The sequence below is a fragment of the Poromitra crassiceps genome (genome assembly GCF_964638095.1).
Source record: "Poromitra crassiceps genome assembly, chromosome: 12".
In the NCBI taxonomy this organism is placed as follows: domain Eukaryota; kingdom Metazoa; phylum Chordata; class Actinopteri; order Beryciformes; family Melamphaidae; genus Poromitra; species Poromitra crassiceps.
Window position 1 is genome coordinate 19,656,769 of NC_139632.1, and position 23,241 is coordinate 19,680,009.

Consider the following 23,241-nt stretch of genomic DNA (forward strand, 5'->3'; position numbering starts at 1 on the left):
TTTTGTTTCAATGATTTTATTACATATTGTATACAGGATTATTGGATAGGCTTATTGAAAGTAAAATGTTTCAAAATTATGTATTGCTTAGACTATAGCTGTATAGCTATACTATAGCACATTAAAACAATATGGTGATTCAGATTACAGAAGAACTTTTCAAGGTATAACATAGGGTAACTGCTGTGGAAAACAACTTCTGTATTGTAAATTGACAGAAATACAATTTTCAACGTTGATTACTTAGATTTTTCACAAAGATTTGGGCACTCAGTCTTGAGCAATACAAAATTAACGTTATGATAAAATTCTGCTTGAAGTGCACCATTTGTCTGATTGCTTTGTTAAAGGGGAAGTAAGCCCCCAGAATTCTGGCAGACCTGGAATCAAGAGTCTTAACCTGGGGTAGCTTCCACATTGGCTTAATTTGCTTCATGCATGGCCTATCATCCCGCTCTGACTCTGGGTGTCAAAGGGGTAGTTGGTGATGTCATCGGAACCCAAGATCAGCCAATTGACAGACCCAACTGCAAAGGTAGGTTTTAAACCCCTAGGCCTAGGGCACTTTCGCTGCATGAAAATTATACAGTGTGTTCTAATGTGGAGATTTTGCCCAGAATCCTTCAGCAACACTACTCAAAAGCGATATACATTGTTTAAAGCTGGGGGAAAATATGTTTTAGGGTTTAGTTACACTTTAAGCATGGGGTTAATCATTATTAGAGGGTAGAGCAGGTCAGAGACAGTGAGTGGTTTATCTTGGTATGGCACACAGGTGAAGTGGGTTGGGGCAGTGAGTGGTTTATCTTGGTATGGCACAGAGGCGATAAGGTTTTGGGCAGTGAGTGGCTCCCAACTTGAAGTCCAGACTGGGCTCCTCTCCAGTTGGTGCAGAGAATGAGAACCTCTGAAGGAGGGAGGTGAAGAAAAGGAATAACTCCATCCTGGCCAGTGGTTCCCCAGGACATGCACGCTTACCTGGCAAGACATAATACTCTAGTTCAGTTTGATTCAGAACCAGGATCATCATTATAAATGCAAGGTTTTGTGGCCAAGCTTTGTTCAAATCCACATACTTTTATTTGAAAAGTTTCCAATGATGCAAGTTGTTTTAAGAGTAAGGATCCACCATACCTGAATTGAGTAAATATTATCACCTGGTTAAAACAGCATGTAATTGACTTTTGGTTAACTACTGACCGGTGGAAAAAGGAAGGAAGGCCTCTCTCTTCCTAAATTTGCCATCCTGGTCCAGGAAGTGTTGAGGGTTGAAAGAGTGTGGTGTCTCCCACATCGTCTCATCATGTAGAACTGAGTGCAGCATGGGCAGGACCATGGTGCCCTGAGTTTAGAGCAAGAAAGCAATTCAAATCAAAGTTTTGCTTTTTACAAAACAAGTTTCTCATAAAGTGTTTCACAAACAAAAATAATTAACACAAGGGAGAAATAAACAAATGACACAACAAACATGACAAGGTGGCTTAAACAATATATTGTACATTGTGGCAGGCGTGACTGGGATCAAGTCCGGCTGGAGTTAGGAGTGGCCCAACTCGCCAACAAAGCACAATAGCACAAGCTAGCGCAAATGTACAAGAAAATCCATACATAATATACTAGCAATAATTGTGCAAAGTGCGTGATTTTCTAGTTTGATTTAATTACAGAGAATTAGAAGTCTGAGTCTTTGCTGATGTTCCACACTGAGAACAAACAAACAAGCATACAAACAAGCATACACGGAAAAGTTCCTGTGGGCTCATGGGAAGTAGTGCAGCTTGATGTCAGTCAATCAGATCTTGCCAGGAACCTCTTTGAGGGTGACTGTTCTGTTGAAGACAAGCTTGTCTGCTGTGCTGTTGGGGTCCAGGGAGAAGTAGCCCACTCTCTCAAACTGGAATTTGTCAAAGAGCTTTGCTCCTTTAACTGAGATGTCCACAAAGGCACCTGCAGGGAATCAGGCTTGATGTCAGTCTGGAAACCCTTGGGCACCTCAGACAAATCCTCTGTTTTTTTTGCATGAATAGTCTTTCATAGAGGTGTACTTCACACAGCAGTGGCTGGCTGACCCAGTGGATGAAGGCTTTGGGTTTGTCTTAAGTCTTAGTGGAACTGGATCAAGTCACCTCCAACTCCACCACTTTACCTGAGGGTCCTTGATGACCTTCTGCACAGAGATGAGATATCTAGCATGCCTCAGGCCTACTGGCTGTTGTGGGGTCAAACGCTTGTAGCCCTTCTCCATCACCTCTCTGAAGTCACCCTGTAAAGGTAAAGGCCCACTGATTGTCACACAATGTGTGAAATTTGTTCTCCGCATTTGACTCATCCCTTGGGGGAGCGGTGAGCGGCAGCATGCGCCACGCTCGGGAATCACATGGTGATTTAACCCCCCCAATTCCAACCCTTTGATGCTGAGTGCCAAGCAGGGAGGCAAATGGGTCCCATTTTTATAGTCTTTGGTATGACTCGGCCGGGGATCGAACTCACGACCTCCCAGTCTCAGGGTGGACACTCAGACCACAAGGCCACTGAGCTGGTGACCCTGTTCAATGAAGATGGTGTGTGTAAATGGAACCACATGGCTGCCCTTGGACTCCTTGGCAGGAAGGTCTGGTACTCGTACATCTGACTTTGAGCTCTCAGGAGGGTTATTTATGGTAACTTTGAGGGGTTCCAGGACGGCCATGGCTCAAGGTGCCATGTTGTTCAGCACGTCCCTCACGCACACCTCCAACAGGTGGCGCTCCATCGTTGTCTGGTCAACTGTTACTCTCACCTGCGCACAGAAGTTGTTGATCGCCTCAGGTGGAAAACCTCTTCTCCTTGAGAAGTGATAGTAAAGAGAGGGGGATCGTCCCAGTCTCTGACAATCCCATCCCGGTCTCCACCAATGTAATAATTTCCTTCTTGGACACAACGGTGTAGGTGAGGTTCAAGCGTGCATATTCTCACTGCACAGGGCAGTACACATCCAGAGCATTGCACAGTCAGAAGTATGACGATCGCCTGGCCTGGAAGTCTTTGGTACAAAGTGAGTGTGTGATATGTTCAATGGAGTCACACAGACATCTCCTGTTCGATGATGTGGTGTGTATTTGATTCTGTATGCCACAGGGTCCATCTTCCCATCCTCCATGTGAAGAATACTGTTGGGTTCAGGAGGAAAGCGGGTGCGTATCTGTCCACCGGTGATCTCCAGGTGCTTCCTATAAGCAAGTCCATAGTGTTTGGTATCACCAGATAGCCCTCAGTCTTGTAGTTCTCCCCTGGTTCATGAAACTCGAGCGCCTCTCCTCTGAGCTGCTCCACATTCCCTCAGGGTTCCCCTCACCATTCGCTGCAAACTCCTCTTTCTTCACCTCATTTTGGGCTTTGGCCCTCTAAGGCTTAGGTTTCTTCTCCAGGTCAGCCTCTGTCTTAGTGCCCAAGAGGTGCAGGACCTGTTTGTCCACCTTATTTTTGATGATCTTTCCATCAGCCCACTTCAGAGCAAATTTTGTTATTTTTTGTTTTTGCTCCAACTGAAATATTTTATGTTCACGATTCAGTAGGTCACCGGTTGGCTTGGTTCCAGCATTAAAACGAATGAATAAGAAACTCACTTCCGGGACAAGAGATGTCACGTGACTGTTCAGCTCTATATCAGGCTCAATTGTTGAGTGTTAAGGGATGAAATACAGTAACTAATCATGGTCACATAGGCCTCCAGGAATTGAGTGAGGGGGGCTCCTTTTTCCAAGCTTTGTCTGGGGAGAGGCCCACAGTCTCAGACTCTGCTGTAAATAATAAGTAAAATCAACAACCAACCCCCCCCCCCCCCCGCCCCCCCCGCCCCCTCCCCGTCATTCCGGTGTCCTTCCTCCTAGGGGGTGTGGCCCCCCAGTTTGGGAACCACTGCTCTAGAGAGGACAATCCTTGTCACATACTGTACAGCAATTCATTTACCTTTGGGATAGTGTACTTGCCCAGCGTGGTGTTCTTGGTTGTCATACGGGACACATTCAAAGGCAGGATGTTTCCCATTCTCTGGACCTCATGGATGACTGCGTCAGTATAGGGCATGTTTTCTCTGTCGGTCACAGAGGGCTGCCTGGATGAACCAACGACAGTATCGATCTCAGCCTGGACCTTCTCTGCACAGAGAAGGAACAGGAAACAAGCTCTGATTAGGTGTCCCTCATACATGGCTGCTGAGAAAAGTATGTTAATGAGAGCCACACACCCTTGAAGAATGCAAGCAACACAGAACCTGCCACCCAACCTGCGCACACACACACACACACACACACACACACACACACACGCACGCACGCACACACACACACACACACACACACACACACACACACACACACACACACACACACACACACACACACACACACACCTTGTATGTGTGGGTAGTAGATCATGTATAGCAGTCCCCAGTGTAGAGTAATGGTGGTGGTCTCAGTTCCGGCGCCAAACAGATCCAGGGTGCAAAAAGCCAAATTCTCCAGATCAAACCCAGAATCTAGATCCTCCTTCTGACAACACAACAAAGCAATTGCCAGAATCATAATCAGTGGCTTCTCAACATTCACAGCCATTTCATTAGAAAATGCACAGGAGGCAAATAAATGAGATTTTAATGGTGCGTTCCTTTATCGCAAAATCACTGGGATGTGGAGGCTAAATGACATCACATTCGTTTTGTTAGCGTTCCATTTGCAGAAAACTTGAGCTGGGAAGTTCACTGTTCATTGGTCAGATCCAGTCGCTAGCCAGGCTAGCCATTGTTAGCAATAACAATTGACAACAAGGCATTTCATGGCATTTTGCGCATACAAACACTGCGGCCTCATGTCCACACAGATAGAAGTTAGGCAGTGCTGTGTGTACAATGGGAATGGGAAATACCAGCTCTGATGACGTCACCGCCCATCTCATGACCTTTGAAGTCGTAAGATTACCAGTCCCCAGTTATAAAGGAATGCACGATAAGCCCAAGACCAAACAAAATGTTATCACACACACACACACACACACACACACACACACACACACACACACACACACACAGGCTTTGCATTGCGCAAGCATGCACGCACGCATGCGCACACATCACACACACACACACACACACACACACACACACACGCACACACGCACGCACACACCTCTCCCATTTCTGACAGGAAGCAGTCAATGTAGTCTCTTGGTGATGAGGGGTCATAGCTTTCTCTGTGTTCTTTGATCCGATTTTTCACAAAGTCAAGCAGCTTATGCATCAGAACGAATAACGTCTGGTGAGGTCCAGGGAGCCGCTTCATTAGCCAGGGCAGCATGTTATAAATCTACAGAGCAAACACACAGTTACCCAGACAGACAGATAGGCTAGGCTGCCATCTTAACAGCCTGGGAAAGGTACTGAACACAGACACAGATGGAGGCCAATGCGATACTTACTTTATCACATTACATTTACTTAAAAAAAATGAATAATGCCTGTCCTTCCATGTAACATAGAGGCTCACCTGTGCCCATTTGCTTCCTTCTAAGTACACCATCTCAGAGAATTGCTGAAGGATAGTCTGGAACTGCTTGTCACTGTACTCAAAGCGATCCCCAAACACCAAGCAGCAGATGACGTTGGATACAGCATTGTTCACCAGCAGCTGGGCATTGAAGGGCTCACCTGAAAAACGCAGAGGTAATGCAGATAGGAGACCCAAACATTGTGAACATGTTTTGGACATTTGACAGTAGACAGGAAAGATTAGGAGAAGAAGGGGATGACATTAAAAACTATGCCAAGCCGGCGCACATCCATGTGCGCCGGCTTGGCGCACATGGATGTACATGGAAAAGATGTCATTTACACCCTGTTTTTAGCTGAAATCTCCACTGTAGCCAGGTGCGGCAGCTAATACAAGAAGTGGGGCTGCTGCACCACCTGGCTACATTGAAGATTTCAGCTAAATCAGGGTGTAGCCTACATGATGTATTTTCATGTCACTTGGCATCTCAGGGCTTGTGGAGACTTTGATTATACCAGGTGAGCAGAAGCAATTTATGTATTTTTTCTGTTGTTTTTTCTGTTCTTGCTCATGGCCCCCTTCACACTCAGCAGACAGCTCTACTTGCGTGACGCGGACAGTCTCCATTTCTCCAAACTGGGCCCACGCCGGCTGCATTCTACTGCATGTAGTACACTGACTGTACCTCATACAACCCCACTTCAAACAAACCGAACGATCCCTTTAAATGTATCTCCCTTGGTCAGCCCTGTTCCCACATCTTCAATTAAGCGCAGGATGTTATGGAGACAGCGTTTCCCATATCTTATATAGTAAAATACCTTGTTGATGAGCAATGGCCTCATTCAGATAGTGGCACTCCTGCTGGATGGATGGTCCGAGGGATTTCTTTCCCACACCAAAGTTCCTGAGTGTATGGAGAGCAAATCTCCGCTGCTGCTTCCACTTATAGCCATTTGACATCATTAAACCTGTTGGGAACATAAAACAGCATAGATTGAAAGCAAGCACAAGAGAGGTGTTAAAGAAACTATTTGCCGCTGTGTATAATGGTGATTTATTAAAACTTGGTCACCTATAGTATGTAGTAGAAATGTGCAGTAACCCTTTATTTTACAGGTCCCTAAAAACGTATGAATTATTTGTAATTAGACATGAACAGCAATGTAACTACACAGTAATTACATTGGTGTTCATGTCTAATTACAAATAGTTCATAATGCAGTTACATGGTACCGGACCTGTAAAATGGAGTGAGTCTATTCAACTGTAGTTCATATGAAGTTACATGGTACCAGACCTGTAAATTAAAGTGAAAATGAGCCTAGCCTAACCTAACCATACTGACGTGTCTATTTGTACCCGGGTACAAATTAGGGCTGCACGATATTGGAATAAACTGACATTGCAATTTTTGGTTTCTGCGATATATATTGCGATATGAAAAAATACAGGAATTTTCAAATGACTTAAATAGCTCATCAAGCCTTGCCCCTTTAACACATTGAGTGCCACAGCGCTTCAGTAAAATTGTCTGGAGCCTGTGCCAGATTCACTTCCATTCAGTTGAAAACAGCTATAGAATTTTTTCTATTAGGGCTATATTGACAGGGCTGGACTTTAATGAAACATTGAACACTCCTGCTTCTTCCAAAGAAGAAATTTTGTTTCTAGACAGTTCCATTATGAAATGACAGCCTCTGAAAAAAGTGCACTTTCAAGGGTTTTCTGCCGGGTTTTTTTTCTTTTCAAGATATAGTCACTTTTATGAATACCTTTTGCACTCTAATTTCGAGCACATTCACTGACTCTGGCTGGTGTTTTCTGATGTGGTGGCGTGGTGTGGTTTCTGTGCAGCCTGCGTGCCCCCCCCCCCCCCCTCTCCACCTCTGAGCTGCGGGCTCCTCCCCACACGCACAGAGTCTGTTACAGACTCCGTTTTTGCCCCGGACGGATCCCAGCGCGCAACAAGGAAATGCCAAACGCGACTGAACGAAAAGGTTTGGCCGTTCGGCTTCGGATGCTGGCTTTCTGGCAGGGAATCGTGTGGAGATAGATAGAAGCAGAAGAGCTCAGTTGTGGGCGAGAATGCAGCCGAGCCAACTGTCCGCTGCAGACAGAGCAATCTATACGGCTCTGGCTGAAGCATGCATCGGTTTCCACTTTGATCACGTCTTTCCCTGCTTTCTCCTGCACAAAGTAAAGGATCTGAGGTGGGTGGCGCAGCTCCCGTGTCGATGTTTAAGGTGGCGCCGTGTGATCCCTTGAAGGGATTCATGCTCACTGGCTAGGTACGACCTTAAACAGCAGAATTATGGAATAATATGAATTATGATTTTAGGACGTGCACAGACGTCCTTGGCACTCCACGTTACTTTTTTTTAGGACGTGCACAGACGTCCTTGGCACTCAATGTGTTAAGAAGGTAGTGGGTAAGAATGGTGGGCCTCAGAGCGCCATCTAGTGGGATCGCCTTTCAAGATATCAGAATGATAGCCTATCATTGATGTGGGAAGGTGGTCCTCAGAATTGTTTTAACAATCAGAAGTGGGCCTTGAATTAGAAAAGATTGAGCTCTCCTCCTATATATGATACAATCCTGAGTAGACTTACGGTAGGTACGAAACTGCAGACTTAGGCAACGTTAAAAAAATTACAACACACACTAACTACCTTGATTCCCAACCGCATCATGAAACATTGGTATGACAGGGCGATCAGTGTAATCCTCCCCTCTTTCGACCAGGGCTTCTCTCACATTCTTGTACCCGTTGATGATCACAATCCTTTCACCCATGAGTCGAAGGCTGAAAATGTTTCCATATTTCTCTGCAAACTGAAAGAGAAACGGCAGAATGGTTTTGTGGTTCAACATTGAGTGGCCTGTTCACATTGGTAAGATAAAATTAGATGAGGAATATGAAAGAATTATTAGATACACTGAGCTAGCAGCCACAGTATTCTTTAGTTCCATGCATTTGTCCCCATATCAACTGCTAGTCTTTGGCATTTGTGGTCAGGTCTTTGAGGTGACACTCTGGTTGAAGAGTAACGCCACAAATTAAGGAAATCCTAAAGATGCAAGTTTTCATTTACAAAATGCTGGTAGCTAAATTGGGCAGTCACACACTTTGGATTCCTTGCCTGGTTTAGTTCCTTAACACTCGTCAATAAAACAAGGTAAGAAAAATCATTAATATCTCAAGCCAAATCTGCAGAATCAAATGCCGGGTGCTTGGCCTCCCCGTTGTCCATTAGGCTAATTCCTGTTCATGGACCTGGTTGGCCATTATCCCTTACTTCAATAATGGCTGCGGATGTGACAGAATCAGAACTGAAGAACAGAATTACATAACATTACCTACCTTCATGAGATCCAGGTGTATTTCGTTGGCTTTGATGCGATGAAGGTCACCAATTAGAGGAAGAGGCCATGGTCCAGGAGGAAAGTTTTTTGGGGCTCTGTTCTTCAAAACATCAGCAAACAACAAGAAAACACACACAAATATCAAAACACTCCACCCATCCATCCATTCCAGGGCGATTACATCATAGAATGTCTCCATTGGTATTGCTAGGAACAGCAGATGTGAAGTGTTTGTTATTCCGTTTTGACTGCAGTCGACAGTGAAGTTATTATGAACGGGGAAATGTTTTATTTGTGTGTGTGTGTGTGTGTGTGTGTGTGTGTGTGTGTGTGTGTGTGTGTGTGCGTGCGTGGGTGTGTGAAGCCTGCCCAGACTCCTCCTCCTCTCCTCTCACAAAGCACTCCACCCATCCATCCATTCCAGGGCGATTACATCATAGAATGTCTCCATTGGTATTTCTAGGAGCAGAGTTTGTTATTCCATTTTGACTGCCGTAACATGAGTGCTCGACAGGGCCAGTCGACAGTGAAGTTATTATGAACGGGGAAATGTTTTCTTTGTGTGTGTGTGTGTGTGTGTGTGTGTGTGTGTGTGTGTGTGTGTGTGTGTGTGTGTGTGTGTGTGTGTGTGCGCGTGCGTGTGTGTGCGCGTGCGTGCGTGTGTGTGCGCGCGCGCGGGTGTGTGTGAGAGAGTGACCTTTGATTGCTTTGCTTTGATTACTGATAGGCTGTGTTGAAGCCTGCCCAGACTCCTCCTCCTCTCGTCTCACAAAGCTTTTGAACAAGAACAGCACCAAATGGGGTATCATGTGTCTGCATGAGTCATGACCACCACAGCATTCAGACTGTGATTTTAGAGGTCTTTTGCAAGATTATCATTAGCTACACGCGACTGTTTGAGTGTACCTTACAGGTTGAATGTGATAAAGGAAGATTTTTTTTAATTAGGTTAATAAATGTTATTCTGATTGTTTTATTGTCAATATAGTACATTTGATTTACAATTATTAACCCACTGCACTCCTGCCATTCAAATGAATATTGAATCTAATGCAGTGAAGTTGTAAAAAGTTCTTTATTATCAGATTATGATAAAGAATCAGCGCAATTAACTGAATCTCAGGATAATGTATTTACATTTAAGTACAAGTTGGATTTTGGTCTGAACTAGAGTCTAACCTATTATATACAATGTTATGTGTAATCTGAATTTAGTTCAGTGATAATTGTAGTAGTGCTTGTAGTTGGAGCTGAGCTGAGCAGTCTGGAGGCGGTTGCAGAGACAAGGCTGAGGAGGAAACTGCACGCTATGCTGGACAACCCCTCCCATCCCCTACATGTCTGAACTAGAGTCTAACCTATTATACAGTATACAATGTTAAGTGTAATCTGCATTTAGTTCAGTGATAATTGTAGTAGTGCTTGTAGTTTAGAGAAAGCCTTTAGAGAAGGGAATAGGCTAGATCTATATAATCTACAGAAAGAAATTAAACGTGAAATCAGGTCCTGTAAGCTGAAATACAAAGATAAAATTGAGTCTCAGCTCAGAATGAATAATCTAGGCTCTGCCTGGCACAGCTTGAAAACGATCACTGGGACCAAAGAATCTGGTAGAAAAAAAGTTCAGCTCAAGGAATACAATTCAGATGCCGAGCTGGCTCAATGCCTTAATGATTTTTATGTTTGATTTGATGTTCATGACTTTAACAATAAGCACTCCGAGATCAGAAACAATCTCCAGCTGGCTCCACCATTGAATCCTTTTTTTGATGTGCATGATGTAATCGGCTGCTTTAAAAGGTGCAAGCCCAGGAAACGTCCTGGCCCCGATGGACTTAGCGGTCGCCTGCTAAAAATATGTGCTGACCAGCTTGGTCCCATTTTTAGCTTCATTTTTAATTTGTCTCTCTCCCAGCAGAGGGTGCCATCCCTGTGGAAGCAGTCCATAGTGGTGCCCGTTGGTAAGATAAACAGTCCCAAAAGCTTGAACGACTTCCGGCCTGTTGCCTTAACCTCTCTGGTTATGAAGCAATTTGAAAAGCTAGTTAAAGCAGAGCTCCTAGCAAAAACTGAGCACCTGCTCAACCCCCTTCAGTTTGCGTATAGAGCTCAGAGAGGCGTACAAGACGCCACAGCTACCCTACTTAACCTTGTCTGTAAGCACTTAGAAGGCAGTGGGAACCACGCCAGGCTGCTCTTTGTAGACTTTTCTTCAGCGTTCAATACGATCCAGCCTCACATTTTGGTTGAGAAACTTGTACGCCTTTTTTGTTTAGACGCGGGTCTTGTTGGATGGATTTTGGACTTTCTTACAAATAGATCACAACAAGTAAGAGTAAACGGAACTCTGTCCAGCTTCTTAACATCCTCGACCGGCTCACCTCAGGGTTGTGTCTTGTCTGCCTTCTTGTATATTCTGTATACAAATGATTGTTTTAGCCGTCATGCCGACAGATTCATCATCAAGTACGCTGATGATTCCATCATTGTCAGCTTGCTTGATGAGGATGAGGCCAGGTTCTTAAAGGAGAATTTCGGTTTTTTTGAACCTGCAGCCCTCTCCTCACATTAATTATGATCTGACGATCTCTCCGCAGCGTTTTTGTCGTCCTAGGCGTTGTTTTGAGGAAAGTCCCGTGAGACTTTCCTGATGAGAGTTGTGTCTCACTGACCCGACAGGCAAAAATGGGCTGCCTGTAACTAGTGAAAAGAGCCCGGGGGAGAAATGCAGTCTGATCGTTCCTTAGGGATCAGTTTATGACGATATGCGTCGAAAACGTGAATAAAACTGTCTATTTAAATGGAGGAAAAGCATGCTGCCACTTGGCCCTCACGGAGCTCCATTCTAGGACTGGCTTGGACGCTATTGATCTCAAAACAATGCCTAGGACGACAAAAACGCTGCGGAGAGCACTGGGTGAGTCGTCAGATCATAATTAATGTGAGGAGAGGGCTGCAGGTTCAAAAAAACCGAAATTCTCCTAATGATTTTCTGTCCTGGTGTGAAGAAGCCTTCCTCCAACTTAACGTCTCAAAGACTAGAGAGATTTGTGTTGATTTTAGACGATCCTCCCCAGTTCCCCAGAACAGTGTTGTCCATGGGCAACCAGTAGACATGGTGACCAATTATAAATACCTTAGCACTATTTTTGACAGCAAGTTGAAGTTCGATCTAAACTGTGAAATGCTGTGCAAAAAAGGTCAACAACGTCTCTTTTGCCTAAGGAAGCTTGCCAGATTCCAGGTTGACAGGACTCTGATGAAACTGTTTTACTGTGCCTATATCGAGTCTGTAATCTCCTTCTCTATCATCTGTTGGTATGGAAACCTTTGTATTCAAGGGAAGAACTCCCTCGGGAGGATTGTGAGAGCGGCCTCAAAAATAGCCGGAGTAAATTTTAGTAGCCTGGATCACATTTTTAACAGGTGCTTAAAAAGGCCATGTCCATTCGCATGGACGATACTCATCCTCTCCGCCCAGAGTATGTGCTGCTCCCCTCGGGCTTTCGACTAAAGGTTCCGAGGGCCACGAAAAACATCTTTCGTTCCTGTTTCCATCACAGCTCTAAATGCTGCTGAGAGGAGGAGATAATGCACTCTCTCTCTCTCTCTCTCTCTCTCTGTCTCGCTCTCTTTCTCTGTCTCTCTCACGCAGCTTAAACGCTGCTGGGCGGAGGAGATGATGCACTCTCTCTGTCTCTCTCTTGTATTGTTTTTATCTGTTTTTATTTGTCTCTTACTATTTTCTGTCTGCTCTGTATTTTTAACCCCTGCTGCTGTTGCTGTTTTTAGACGCCTGAATCTCCCCTCAGGGATAAATAAAGGTTTCAATTCAATTCAATTGTTTAAAAAAGGTTGACAATATTTTGTTTCAATGATTTTATTACATATTGTATACAGGATTATTGGATAGGCTTATTGAAAGTAAAATGTTTCAAAATTATGTTTTGCTTAGACTATAGCTGTATAGCTATACTATAGCACATTAAAACAATATGGTGATTCAGATTACACAGGAACTTTTCAAGGTATAACATAGGGTAACTGCTGTGGAAAACAACTTCTGTATTGTAAATTGACAGAAATACAATTTTCAACGTTGATTACTTAGATTTTTCACAAAGATTTGGGCACAGATGGTTTATCATGACAAAGCACAGTGCCACTCAGTCTTGAGCAATACAAAATTAACGTTATGATAAAATTCTGCTTGAAGTGCACCGTTTGTCTGATTTCTTTGTTAAAGGGGAAGTAAGCCCCCAGAATTCTGGCAGACCTGGAATCAAGAGTCTCAACCTGGGGTAGCTTCCACATTGGCTTCATTTGCTTCATGCATGGCCTATCATCCCGCTCTGACTCTGGGTGTCAAAGGGGTAGTTGGTGATGTCATCGGAACCCAAGATCAGCCAATTGACAGACAGAACTGCAAAGGTAGGTTTTAAACCCCTAGGCCTAGGGCACTCTCGCTGCATGAAAATTATACAGTGTGTTCTAATGTGGAGATTTTGCCCAGAATCCTTCAGCAACACTACTCAAAAGCTATATACATTGGTTTAAAGCTGGGGGGAAATATGTTTTAGGGTTTAGTTACACTTTAAGCATGGGGTTAATCATTATTAGAGGGTAGAGCAGGTCAGAGACAGTGAGTGGCTTATCTTGGTATGGCACACAGGCGAAGTGGGTTGGGGCAGTGAGTGGTTTATCTTGGTATGGCACAGAGGCGATAAGGTTTTGGGCAGTGAGTGGCTCCCAACTTGAAGTCCAGACTGGGCTCCTCTCCAGTGGGTGCAGAGAATGAGAACCTCTGAAGGAGGGAGGTGAAGAAAAGGAATAACTCCATCCTGGCCAGTGGTTCCCCAGGACATGCACGCTTACCTGGGAAGACATAATACTCTAGTTCAGTTTGATTCAGAACCAGGATCATCATTATAAATGCAAGATTTTGTGGCCAAGCTTTGTTCAAATCCACATAATTTTATTTGAAAAGTTCCCGATGATTGAAGTTGTTTTAAGAGTAAGGATCCACCATACAGTATACCTGAATTGAGTAAATATTATCACTTGGTTAAAACAGCATGCATGTAATTGACTTTTGGTTAACTACTCACCGGCGGAAAAAGGAAGGAAGGCCTCTCTCTTCCTAAATTTGCCATCCTGGTCCAGGAAGTGTTGAGGGTTGAAAGAGTGTGGAGTCTCCCACATCGTCTCATCATGTAGAACTGAGTGCAGCATGGGCAGGACCATGGTGCCCTGAGTTTAGAGCAAGCATAATAAATATAATCAACTTCCAAGTCCCCCCCTTCATTCCCTTGTCCTTCCCCCTAGTGGTTCCCAGTTTGGGAACCACTGCTCTAGAGATGACAATCCTTGTCACATACTGTACAGCAATTCATTTACCTTTGGGATAGTGTACTTGCCCAGCGTGGTGTTCTTGGTTGTCATATGGGACAAATTCAAAGGCAGGATGTTTCCCATTCTCTGGACCTCATGGATGACTGCGTCAGTATAGGGCATGTTTTCTCTGTCGGTCACAGAGGGCTGCCTGGATGAACCAACGACAGTATCGATCTCAGCCTGGACCTTCTCTGCACAGAGAAGGAACAGGAAACAAGCTCTGATTAGGTGTCCCTCATACATGGCTGCTGAGAAAAGTATGTTAATGAGAGCCACATCCTTGAAGAATGCAAGCAACCCAGAAGGTGCCACCCACTACCCACGCACACACACACACACACACACACACACACACACACACACACACACACACACACACACCTTGTATGTGTGGGTAGTAGATCATGTATAGCAGTCCCCAGTGTAGAGTAGTGGAGGTGGTCTCAGTTCCAGCAATGAACAGGTCCAGGGTGCAAAAAGACAAATTCTCCAGATCAAACCCAGAATCTAGATCCTCCTTCTGACAACACAACAAAGCAATTGCCAGAATCAGAATCAGTGGCTTCACAACATTCACAGCCATTTCATTAGAAAATACACAGAAGGCAAATTAATGAGATTTTAAGCCCAAGACAACCAAACAAAATGTTATCACACACGAACGCACGCACGCACGCACGCACGCACGCACGCACACACACACACACACACACACACACACACACACACACACACACACACACACACACACACACACACACACACACACACACACACACACACACACCTCTCCCATTTCTGACAGGAAGCAGTCAATGTAGTCTCTTGGTGATGAGGGGTCATAGCTTTCTCTGTGTTCTTTGATCCGATTTTTCACAAAGTCAAGCAGCTTATGCGTCAGAACAAATATCCTCTTGTGAGGTCCAGGGAGCCACTTCATCAGCCAGGGCAGCATGTTGTAAATCTACAGAGCAAACAGACAGTTACCCAGACAGACAGATAGGCTTCTTAACAGCATGGGAAAAGTATTGAACACAGACACAGATGGAGGCCAATAAGCTGCATATTCTTGACAATATCAGATAGATTCATATCATGTAGCTGCTCTCCACTCATTCCTTCTTCTTCTTGCCCAAACCTTCTTCTATTGATTCTTTTAGGACACAGGATGATCAGATTCAACATAGCCTTAAGCCACAAACGTGTGACAGATTTGCAATGAAGAACTCTGACATCACTGTTAACTTTTTAGGTGTAAACATTGATGATCAACTTAATTGGAAAAAACACATCTCTTATGTGTCCAATAAAGTTGCTGGTATTTTACGGAGAGCAAAACATGTCTTGTCAAGGAAAAACTTCATGGACCTATACTATTCTATGATTTATCCCTTCATTTCTTATGGAAATATAGTCTGGGTAAGCACGTACAAAACCAGTCTTTCTCCCATTTTTCTATTACAAAAAAAATGGTTAGTTTGATCACGAACTGTCCCTGGAATGCTCACACTGTCCCATTATTTCAAACTCTGGAGCTGTTAAACATATTTGACATTAATAGATTTCAGATATGTCTTTTTGTGTTTCAATTTGTCAATAATTTACTTCCCATTTCTTTCGACAGATTCTTTATTAGTAGGTCTCTTATTCACTGTTATCACACCAGATCTGCTGATCTTCTACACAGTCAGTTTTTCAGAACTAACCTTGGCCAATTCTCAATCAAATACAGAGGTCCAATCATGTGGAACAGTCTTTCTGCTGCACTCCGTAGTCACTCCTCATTTCCACTTAAAAAAAAAAACTTAAACAACTTCTCTTAAAAGAGCACAGTACCTGATTTCTTTACCCCTGTATCTTATTGATTGATTTCATTTGTTTACCCGCTGGTGCACCTGTTTGCTTTTTCTTTTATTTTATTTTCCTTCTTTTATTATATATATATATATATTTTTTTTTTCTGTATATATATATATATATTTTTTACTTTTATATTGTTTTAAATATATTGTCTTGATTGTTTTGTTTTTTCATTATTAGTCTTTAATTTGTTTTTAAATAAGGTGAGACGTGAGACTCTATAAGCCCTTTCGGGTTTCTTTCCATCACCTGCACAATTTTCTTTGTATTAAGATACTTGTACTATCTGTTGTTATTCATTTTTTCTTTGTGCAAATAAACAACAATAAACTGGTGGCAGACAAAATAGTTGCCTATATTCGGTATTGTTCATTTTCCACATCCCTGTGTGTGTGTGTGTGTGTGTGTGTGTGTGTGCGCGTGCGTGCGTGCGTGCATGTGGAAAATGGATCAGTAAAGTTCGTAAAGTCAACCTCTTGGATAATGTCTGTCAGTCCACCCCAACCCATCTCTCTTTTTTCTTGATTTCCCCCCATTTTCTCCCCAATTGTACTTGGCCAGTTTTTCCCCTGCTGCCCCGGTCGCTGCTCCACCCCCTCTGCCGATCTGGGCAGAGCCGTAGACTAGCATCATGCTTCCTCCGACACATGCACAGTTGCCAGCCGCTTTTATTCACTTGACAGCAGGGAGCTTCACCGGCAGAACGTAGCACGTGGGAGGATCACACTATTCCCACCAGTTCCCTTCCACCCCGAACAGGCGCCCCGACCGACCAGAGGAGGCACTAGTGCAGCGACCAGGACACAGAGGAAAAGAGGACACCGTACCCAGACTTGAGTTTTATGTGTGTGTAGTCATGTTTCTTATATACCGTAGTCATGATGACGGGGGACTCAATATAGATAAACTGATTTATTCTATTATGCAAACCCAATGAGTCCTCTATAAGTTTTTAGCTCTTTTTGCAACTGCTGCGCCTGTTGCTTAATGCACTTTTTATGCTCTTTTTTTAAGTTTTGTTGTGCGCTTTTAAATGTCCATTTTATTCTCTTCTTTTATTTTCCTGTCAACCATTTTATGTGAAGCACTTTGAATTGCCTCTGTGTATGAATTATGTGCTATACAAATAAACTTGACTTGACTTGACTTGACATACCCCTAATCCGGCTTCCCACCCGCAGCCAATCGTGCCTGTATGGACGCCCGACCAAGCCGGAGGTAACACGGGGGTGCAAACCTGCGACCCTCGTGTTGTAGGCAGGGAATCTACCGCTACACTAACCCATCTCTCTAAGCAAGCGCGTCGATTTGGGTAGGGTTGGTTATGACATGTCACAACCAAGATTTCAGGGTGTCCAATTGTCCCTACCAACTTTTAAGCAACCTTATTTGCATTATCTTTGGAGTGCAGTTATATAGGTCATTTAGATTGTCTTCCCATATTTTGCAAGGATAAATGGTAAATGGTAAAATTGGCTGCATTTATATAGCGCTTTTATCCAAAGCGCTTTACAATGTGCCTACATTCACCCATTCACACACCGAAGGCGGCTGGCTGCCACGCAGGGTGCTAGCACAGCCATCGGGAGCAATTTGGGGTTCAGTGTCTTGCCCAAGGACACTTCGACATGCGGACTGGAGGAGCCGGGGATCGAACCACCGACCTTCTGGTTAGTGGACGACGCGCTCTATCTCCTGAGCCACAGCCGCCCCATAGGATAGAATTGACCCGACCATTATTGAGTGAAATTAGTTTGCATTATGTTCAAAGTTACATTTACCCCCATTTTTCACCACTGAATGTGCCAGTCCAATGGGCTATGGGCGTGGTCTCACTGGGCTGGCTGCGGTGAGTCAGAACAGCTCAGCACTCCAGGCCCCAGCCCAGACGAGGAAATGACAAGAGCGAAGTGAAGTTTTGTGTGGGACCATTTCCAGTTAAAAGACGACATTGTTAATTGCAAGAACTGTGATGCCGTTTATAAGTACAACACGGCTAAAGGGCTCATTATACTCGAGCAAGCTCCGTGGGGTGGAGCTCTGCGAGTCTCCGCGAGTCACCGTGCGGACCTTGCACTGGGGCAGATGCTTTTATACTCAGTGATCAGCATGTTATTGTACAATGGTAATGGTGAGAACAGCCCATGAAAAGTCGCAATGAAACGCTATTATGTGCAGTACTGAGTGCACTTTCACTCTCAAACGACCGTACATCAGCACATGAATGAATCGACAAACTTGTTTTTATTGAAAGCCGTTTCACTTCTCAGCCCTGATAGCCTACTCTGTGTTGCTTTTAATCTCTCTCAATCATGCTGTGAGAGAGCTGAGCAGGTGGTGACATGAAAGTTATTGAGAAAAGGAGAAGATACTGAATAATGGCATCACAACAGTATAATCCTAATGTTGATTTAAAATGAGATATTCCTCTAAATATGGCTAAAAAAGGTTAAAAAAAAAACCACTCAAAACACAGGCTCCCCTCATGCCGTCCTCGACCCTACCAACTTTGAGACCAAAACGACGCCCTTGTCTCTAAGTGAGGTATTTCTGGTTAAATGTTGTATGTTTGTTCAAATTACACAAAGGATTTCAGGTTGATTCTACTGTGCCGTTGAAGTGGCTGCCCTCTGCCCCTCTCTCTGCGAGAGTCGGTTCTCAACTCATATGTGGTCAACCTACTACAGAGTCATCAGAGGAGGAAGCGAGGACACTGGTATACAACTGCAAGCATCTGCCAGAGCAAATAATAACATGAGTTCGCTGATTCGTCCTGTTCCCACGCTAGTGACTCACATATCTGAACTACAATTACCTGCTTTCATTCAACATTTGGAGTTTATGTCTTGTAATTATGTTGAATTGATCCTGGACTATGGGTGGAAACGGATGCGCGCACGCACACGCACATTCAATGCTCATTGCCAGTTTCTGTGGTCAGGCTGGATATAGCCTTGTGTGGCCTTTATTATAATTAATTATTATTATAATTTACTTGATCACATTTTTTTTTTTTTAAGACGAATAATGCCTGTCCTTCCATGTAACATGGAGGCTCACCATTGCCCAGTTGCTTCCTTCTAAGTACACCAACTCAGAGAATTGCTGAAGGACAGTCTGGAACTGCTTGTCACTGTACTCAAAGCGATCCCCTAACACCAAGCAGCAGATGACGTTGGATACAGCATTGTTCACCAGCAGCTGGGCATCGAAGGGCTCACCTGAAAAACATAGATGTAATGCAGATAGGAGACCCAAACATTGTGAACATGTTTTGGACATTTAGAAGGAAAGATTAGGAGAAGAAGGGGATGACTTTAAAATCTATGCCAAGCCGGCGCACATCCATGTATGATGTTAGCCGAGCAGGCCAGCACCATGTTACTGTAAAGGACCACGGCAACATTTTCGGAGATTCGCCTATTTGCCATCTTCCTGATAGATGCCCTGTGCCTGCAGCCATGTTCCTGATAGATGCCCTGTGCCTGCAGCCATGTTCCTGATAGATGCCCTGTGCCTGCAGCCATCTTCCTGATAGATGCCCTGTGCCTGCAGCCATCTTCCTGATAGATGCCCTGTGCCTGCAGCCATGTTCCTGATAGATGCCCTGTGCCTGCAGAACGTAGTGATGCACCCCTCCTGCTAGTTATCTTAGCGAAGCTTCCTGTAGCTTTGTAGGTCATTTATCATCCAGCCCAGTCTCCAGAAAATTGTGAAATAATAACATTTGTCCACAGTGAAAAACATTATGATTTAACAATAACGGCTCTAAAATTGTTAAATTATCATGTTTTTTTTGGGGGGGGGAGGGGGGGGTCCCTTCGGGGGTCCCCACCCTGCCCGAAGACCCCACCGGTCAGGGGGCCCCTCTCCCACCCCCCACGCCTAACCCTAACCCCTTACCCTAACCTCTCCCATCCCCCACGCCTAACCCTAACCTCTCCCACCCCCCACGGCTAAACCTAACCTCTCCCACCCCCCATGGCTAAACCTAACCTCTCTCCCACCCCTCTCAAAACTCTCGCCCCTCTAAAAACGACCATAAAAACGACCCCTCTAAAAACATTACCATTTAACAATTTTAGAGACGTTATTATTAAATTGTATCGTTTTTCGCTGTGGACCAATGTTACTATTTCAAACAATTTTGGAGACTGTGTTGCAGCCAGCTGGTTAATATGATTTTTATCATATTGCATCAAAATAGATAATGAAAGTGTTTAGAGGGATGTGTATACTTGGATACCTGGGACACTCAACTATGGGTGGCTTGGGCTCAATCACATATCCAGGTAATATACACATTTGCCCTATAGCTGGGTAAGAAGATTGTTTGTTAAAAAGCAATTGACATTTACCTTGCTGATGGGCAAAGGCCTCAATCAGATAGTGGCATTCCTGCTGGATGGATGGTTCCAGGTTCTTCTTGCCCAAACCAAAGTTCCTGAGTGTATGGAGAGCAAACCTCCGCTGCTGCTTCCACTGATGGCCACTTGAAAACACTAAGCCTGTTTGGAACATAAAACAGTGTAGACTGAAAGCAACTGGAAATGACTAAATGCAACAGTGTTTATGTTTTTCATCCGTCTTCATTGCACGAAAGAGGGGTTAATATAAAACAGTACTCTTGAGTAGACTTAGGTACAATCACTGGCAGCTTTTTCAAACAAAATGCAACACACACTACTGTACCTTTATTCCCAGCCAGTGCATCAAACAGTGGTATGAAAGGGCGATCTGTGTAATCATCCCCCCCTTGGACCAGGGCTTCTCTCACAAGCTTGTACCCGTTGATGATCACAATCCTTCCACCAAACATTCGAATGCTGAAGATGTTTCCATATTTCTCTGCAAACTGAGAGAGAAACAGCAGATTGGATTTGTGGTCCAACATTGAGTGGCTGTTCACATTCTAGAGCTTTTGATCAAACAACAATTAGGAAAGCCTAATCTCTCTCCATCACTGCAGGGGTGCGGGTATGAAATAGGATCTTAATGGCACCACTGCCTCTTAGATCACGCTTGAACAATATCTTAAGCTAACGCCCAGGTGTTTCTATTGTTTGTCCTCCATCAGGTTTTGACAAGATATTTGTTTTGGCTTTAGTTTTACCTTATGCAATTTTGGAAATTTCCACTGCCCTCTGCAAAAGGGAAGCAAAATAATGGGATTTTGAATCCCTTCGTCTTCAATTACAAGCATAGGAATATTATAGAAACATTGTTGTGATATTATAAGAGATAAAATGGCAGAACGTAGCCTACAAAAAAATCACTATAAACTCTCTATTAAGTACAAGACATACACACAGTAGCAATAGGAATAATATAATCTAGAAATGTTATCATGTTTGAGAGTGAGCACCTCCCTCTCTCTGTCTCTCTCAGCCAATCAGAATTTCCACTGGCCATTTCTTTCTTGAAATAAAGCAGATTATGCCACTGGGTTAATTTAAGCACAGGTATTAGTAAAACAAATAAGTTATAGCATAATAAATCTATAAATGACAGTATTTCACTGATATTCATTCAATAATGAGAGACTAGTAGAAAGTATAACAAGCTTTAATGATACAGCAAATTAATTTTGGCGTATGACTCCATGATATGATGACGCTCTCCTGAGATGATGAGAGGGTGTGGTCAGTGAAGAATAGGATAGGAAATCCCCCATAGGGATTTCTTCAATCAGGAGTTATTATATAGAATTATGTACTTTAACATGTTGCAACCATCCCTGACTTGTGTTGCACCTGTCCCCATGGTTGGGATTGGTTGCAACATCTGACTTCTGGCAAAAAGTAATTTTATTTTTTATTTTATTAGTTTATTAGTTTATTTGACAGGGACAGAGCATATTAGCGAACACTTAGAACAAATGTAAATATGCCAGATTATAGCAAGAGGCTCGTTTACATCTGTAGTCCCTGGGGCAGGTTGATGTTACTAAAATATAGAGTAAACATAGAACAGAAATAAATAAAAACATGGTATAAAACATTACACCAAATTATACATGCAAATCATACAGGTACATGCAAGACCAGGCCAGGCAGCTGGCTGCCAGCCACTGATGACATAATTGGGTTGTGAGTCAGTGAGCCTCCTGAGTGATGTCACTCAAGCAATTGTGATGTCATCAGTGAGAGATGACATCAGTGAGTGCTGCCATCATCAGTGATGTCACTCAAGAATTTTGAGGGTTGTCAGTCAATCAGCTTCCTTCTGACCTTCAGACAGTCAGATGTAGGCTGGCAGCCAGCTGCCTGGCTTGGTTCAGGGAAGGTCCCAGTATCACCAAACTAGTGAACTAGCTTGACAGCTGATTTGACACACGTTTTAGCTCACAAAACAGTGACTGTTATACTGCATGTTTATGAGGTGTAATAGGTACATACACCTCAAAAACATGCAGTGAGTGTGATCACTCTAAACTGGTTTCTGAGGAATTCAAACCGTCCCTTGTTACAACTGTCCCTGGTCTCCCCTAGGCTATGTCGCACTGAGCAACACGGACGTCACACACTGACCGTCCGGTACACGGTCCTGCTGAAAGTATCGTAACGCATGCCCACGAGCCTGGTGACGCGAGGTTATTCGTACCTTAGTTAAGTCCAGGTGTATTCGGCTGGGTTTGACGCGATGAAGGTCGCCAATCACAGGAAGAGACCATGGTCCAGGAGGAAAGTTTCTCGGGGCTCTGTTCTTCAAAACATCAACAACCAACAAGAAAACACACAAAAATATCAAAACAATCCACCTGTCCATCCATTCCAGGGCTATTACGTCATATAATGTCTTCATTGGTATTTTTCTAGAGCAGGGCGCGTTTGCGATTTTAGTGCTGATTGACTCAAGTCAACTATAGTCTCAACTCCAGATGAGAGTAGCCTACGCTGATACACTAAAGTTACTGATAGGCTACCTCATGCTGCAGATCTCTGCAGAGACTGGGGAGTGGGACTGGGGAGAGACGTCAAAGTGGTGAAGAAGGCGGGTGGGGTGCGGGTGCTGAGCTGATATGCCAATTTTTGTTTATGCCCAGTGAGTCACTGGCAGTGTTGGGGGTAACTCATTACAAAAGTAACATATTAGCCT

General features: G+C 43.9%; 2 protein-coding genes across 2 annotated transcripts; both read right to left on the reverse strand.

The window, feature by feature from the left end:
* Nucleotides 1–10: 10 nt before the first annotated feature.
* On the reverse strand, nucleotides 11–9,173 carry LOC310785894 (cytochrome P450 2J2-like). Its single transcript, XM_083647060.1, has 9 exons — nucleotides 8,888–9,173; nucleotides 8,196–8,358; nucleotides 6,344–6,493; nucleotides 5,520–5,680; nucleotides 5,163–5,339; nucleotides 4,391–4,529; nucleotides 3,949–4,136; nucleotides 1,201–1,342; nucleotides 11–978 (listed from the first exon to the last, which is right to left on the reverse strand). Exons 1-9 carry the CDS (start codon nucleotides 9,086–9,088, stop codon nucleotides 803–805), a joined length of 1,497 nt encoding a protein of 498 aa, XP_083503186.1. The 5' UTR covers nucleotides 9,089–9,173; the 3' UTR covers nucleotides 11–802.
* Nucleotides 9,174–12,792: 3,619 nt separating this feature from the next.
* Nucleotides 12,793–23,083, reverse strand: LOC310785896 (cytochrome P450 2J4-like). The gene is made up of 9 exons (XM_083647062.1): nucleotides 22,747–23,083; nucleotides 20,836–20,998; nucleotides 20,502–20,651; nucleotides 19,204–19,364; nucleotides 15,071–15,247; nucleotides 14,665–14,803; nucleotides 14,287–14,474; nucleotides 13,998–14,139; nucleotides 12,793–13,764 (listed from the first exon to the last, which is right to left on the reverse strand). The coding sequence occupies exons 1-9, from the start codon at nucleotides 22,945–22,947 to the stop codon at nucleotides 13,589–13,591; spliced, it is 1,497 nt and encodes a 498-aa protein (XP_083503188.1). The 5' UTR covers nucleotides 22,948–23,083; the 3' UTR covers nucleotides 12,793–13,588.
* Between the last annotated feature and the right edge of the window lie 158 nt (nucleotides 23,084–23,241).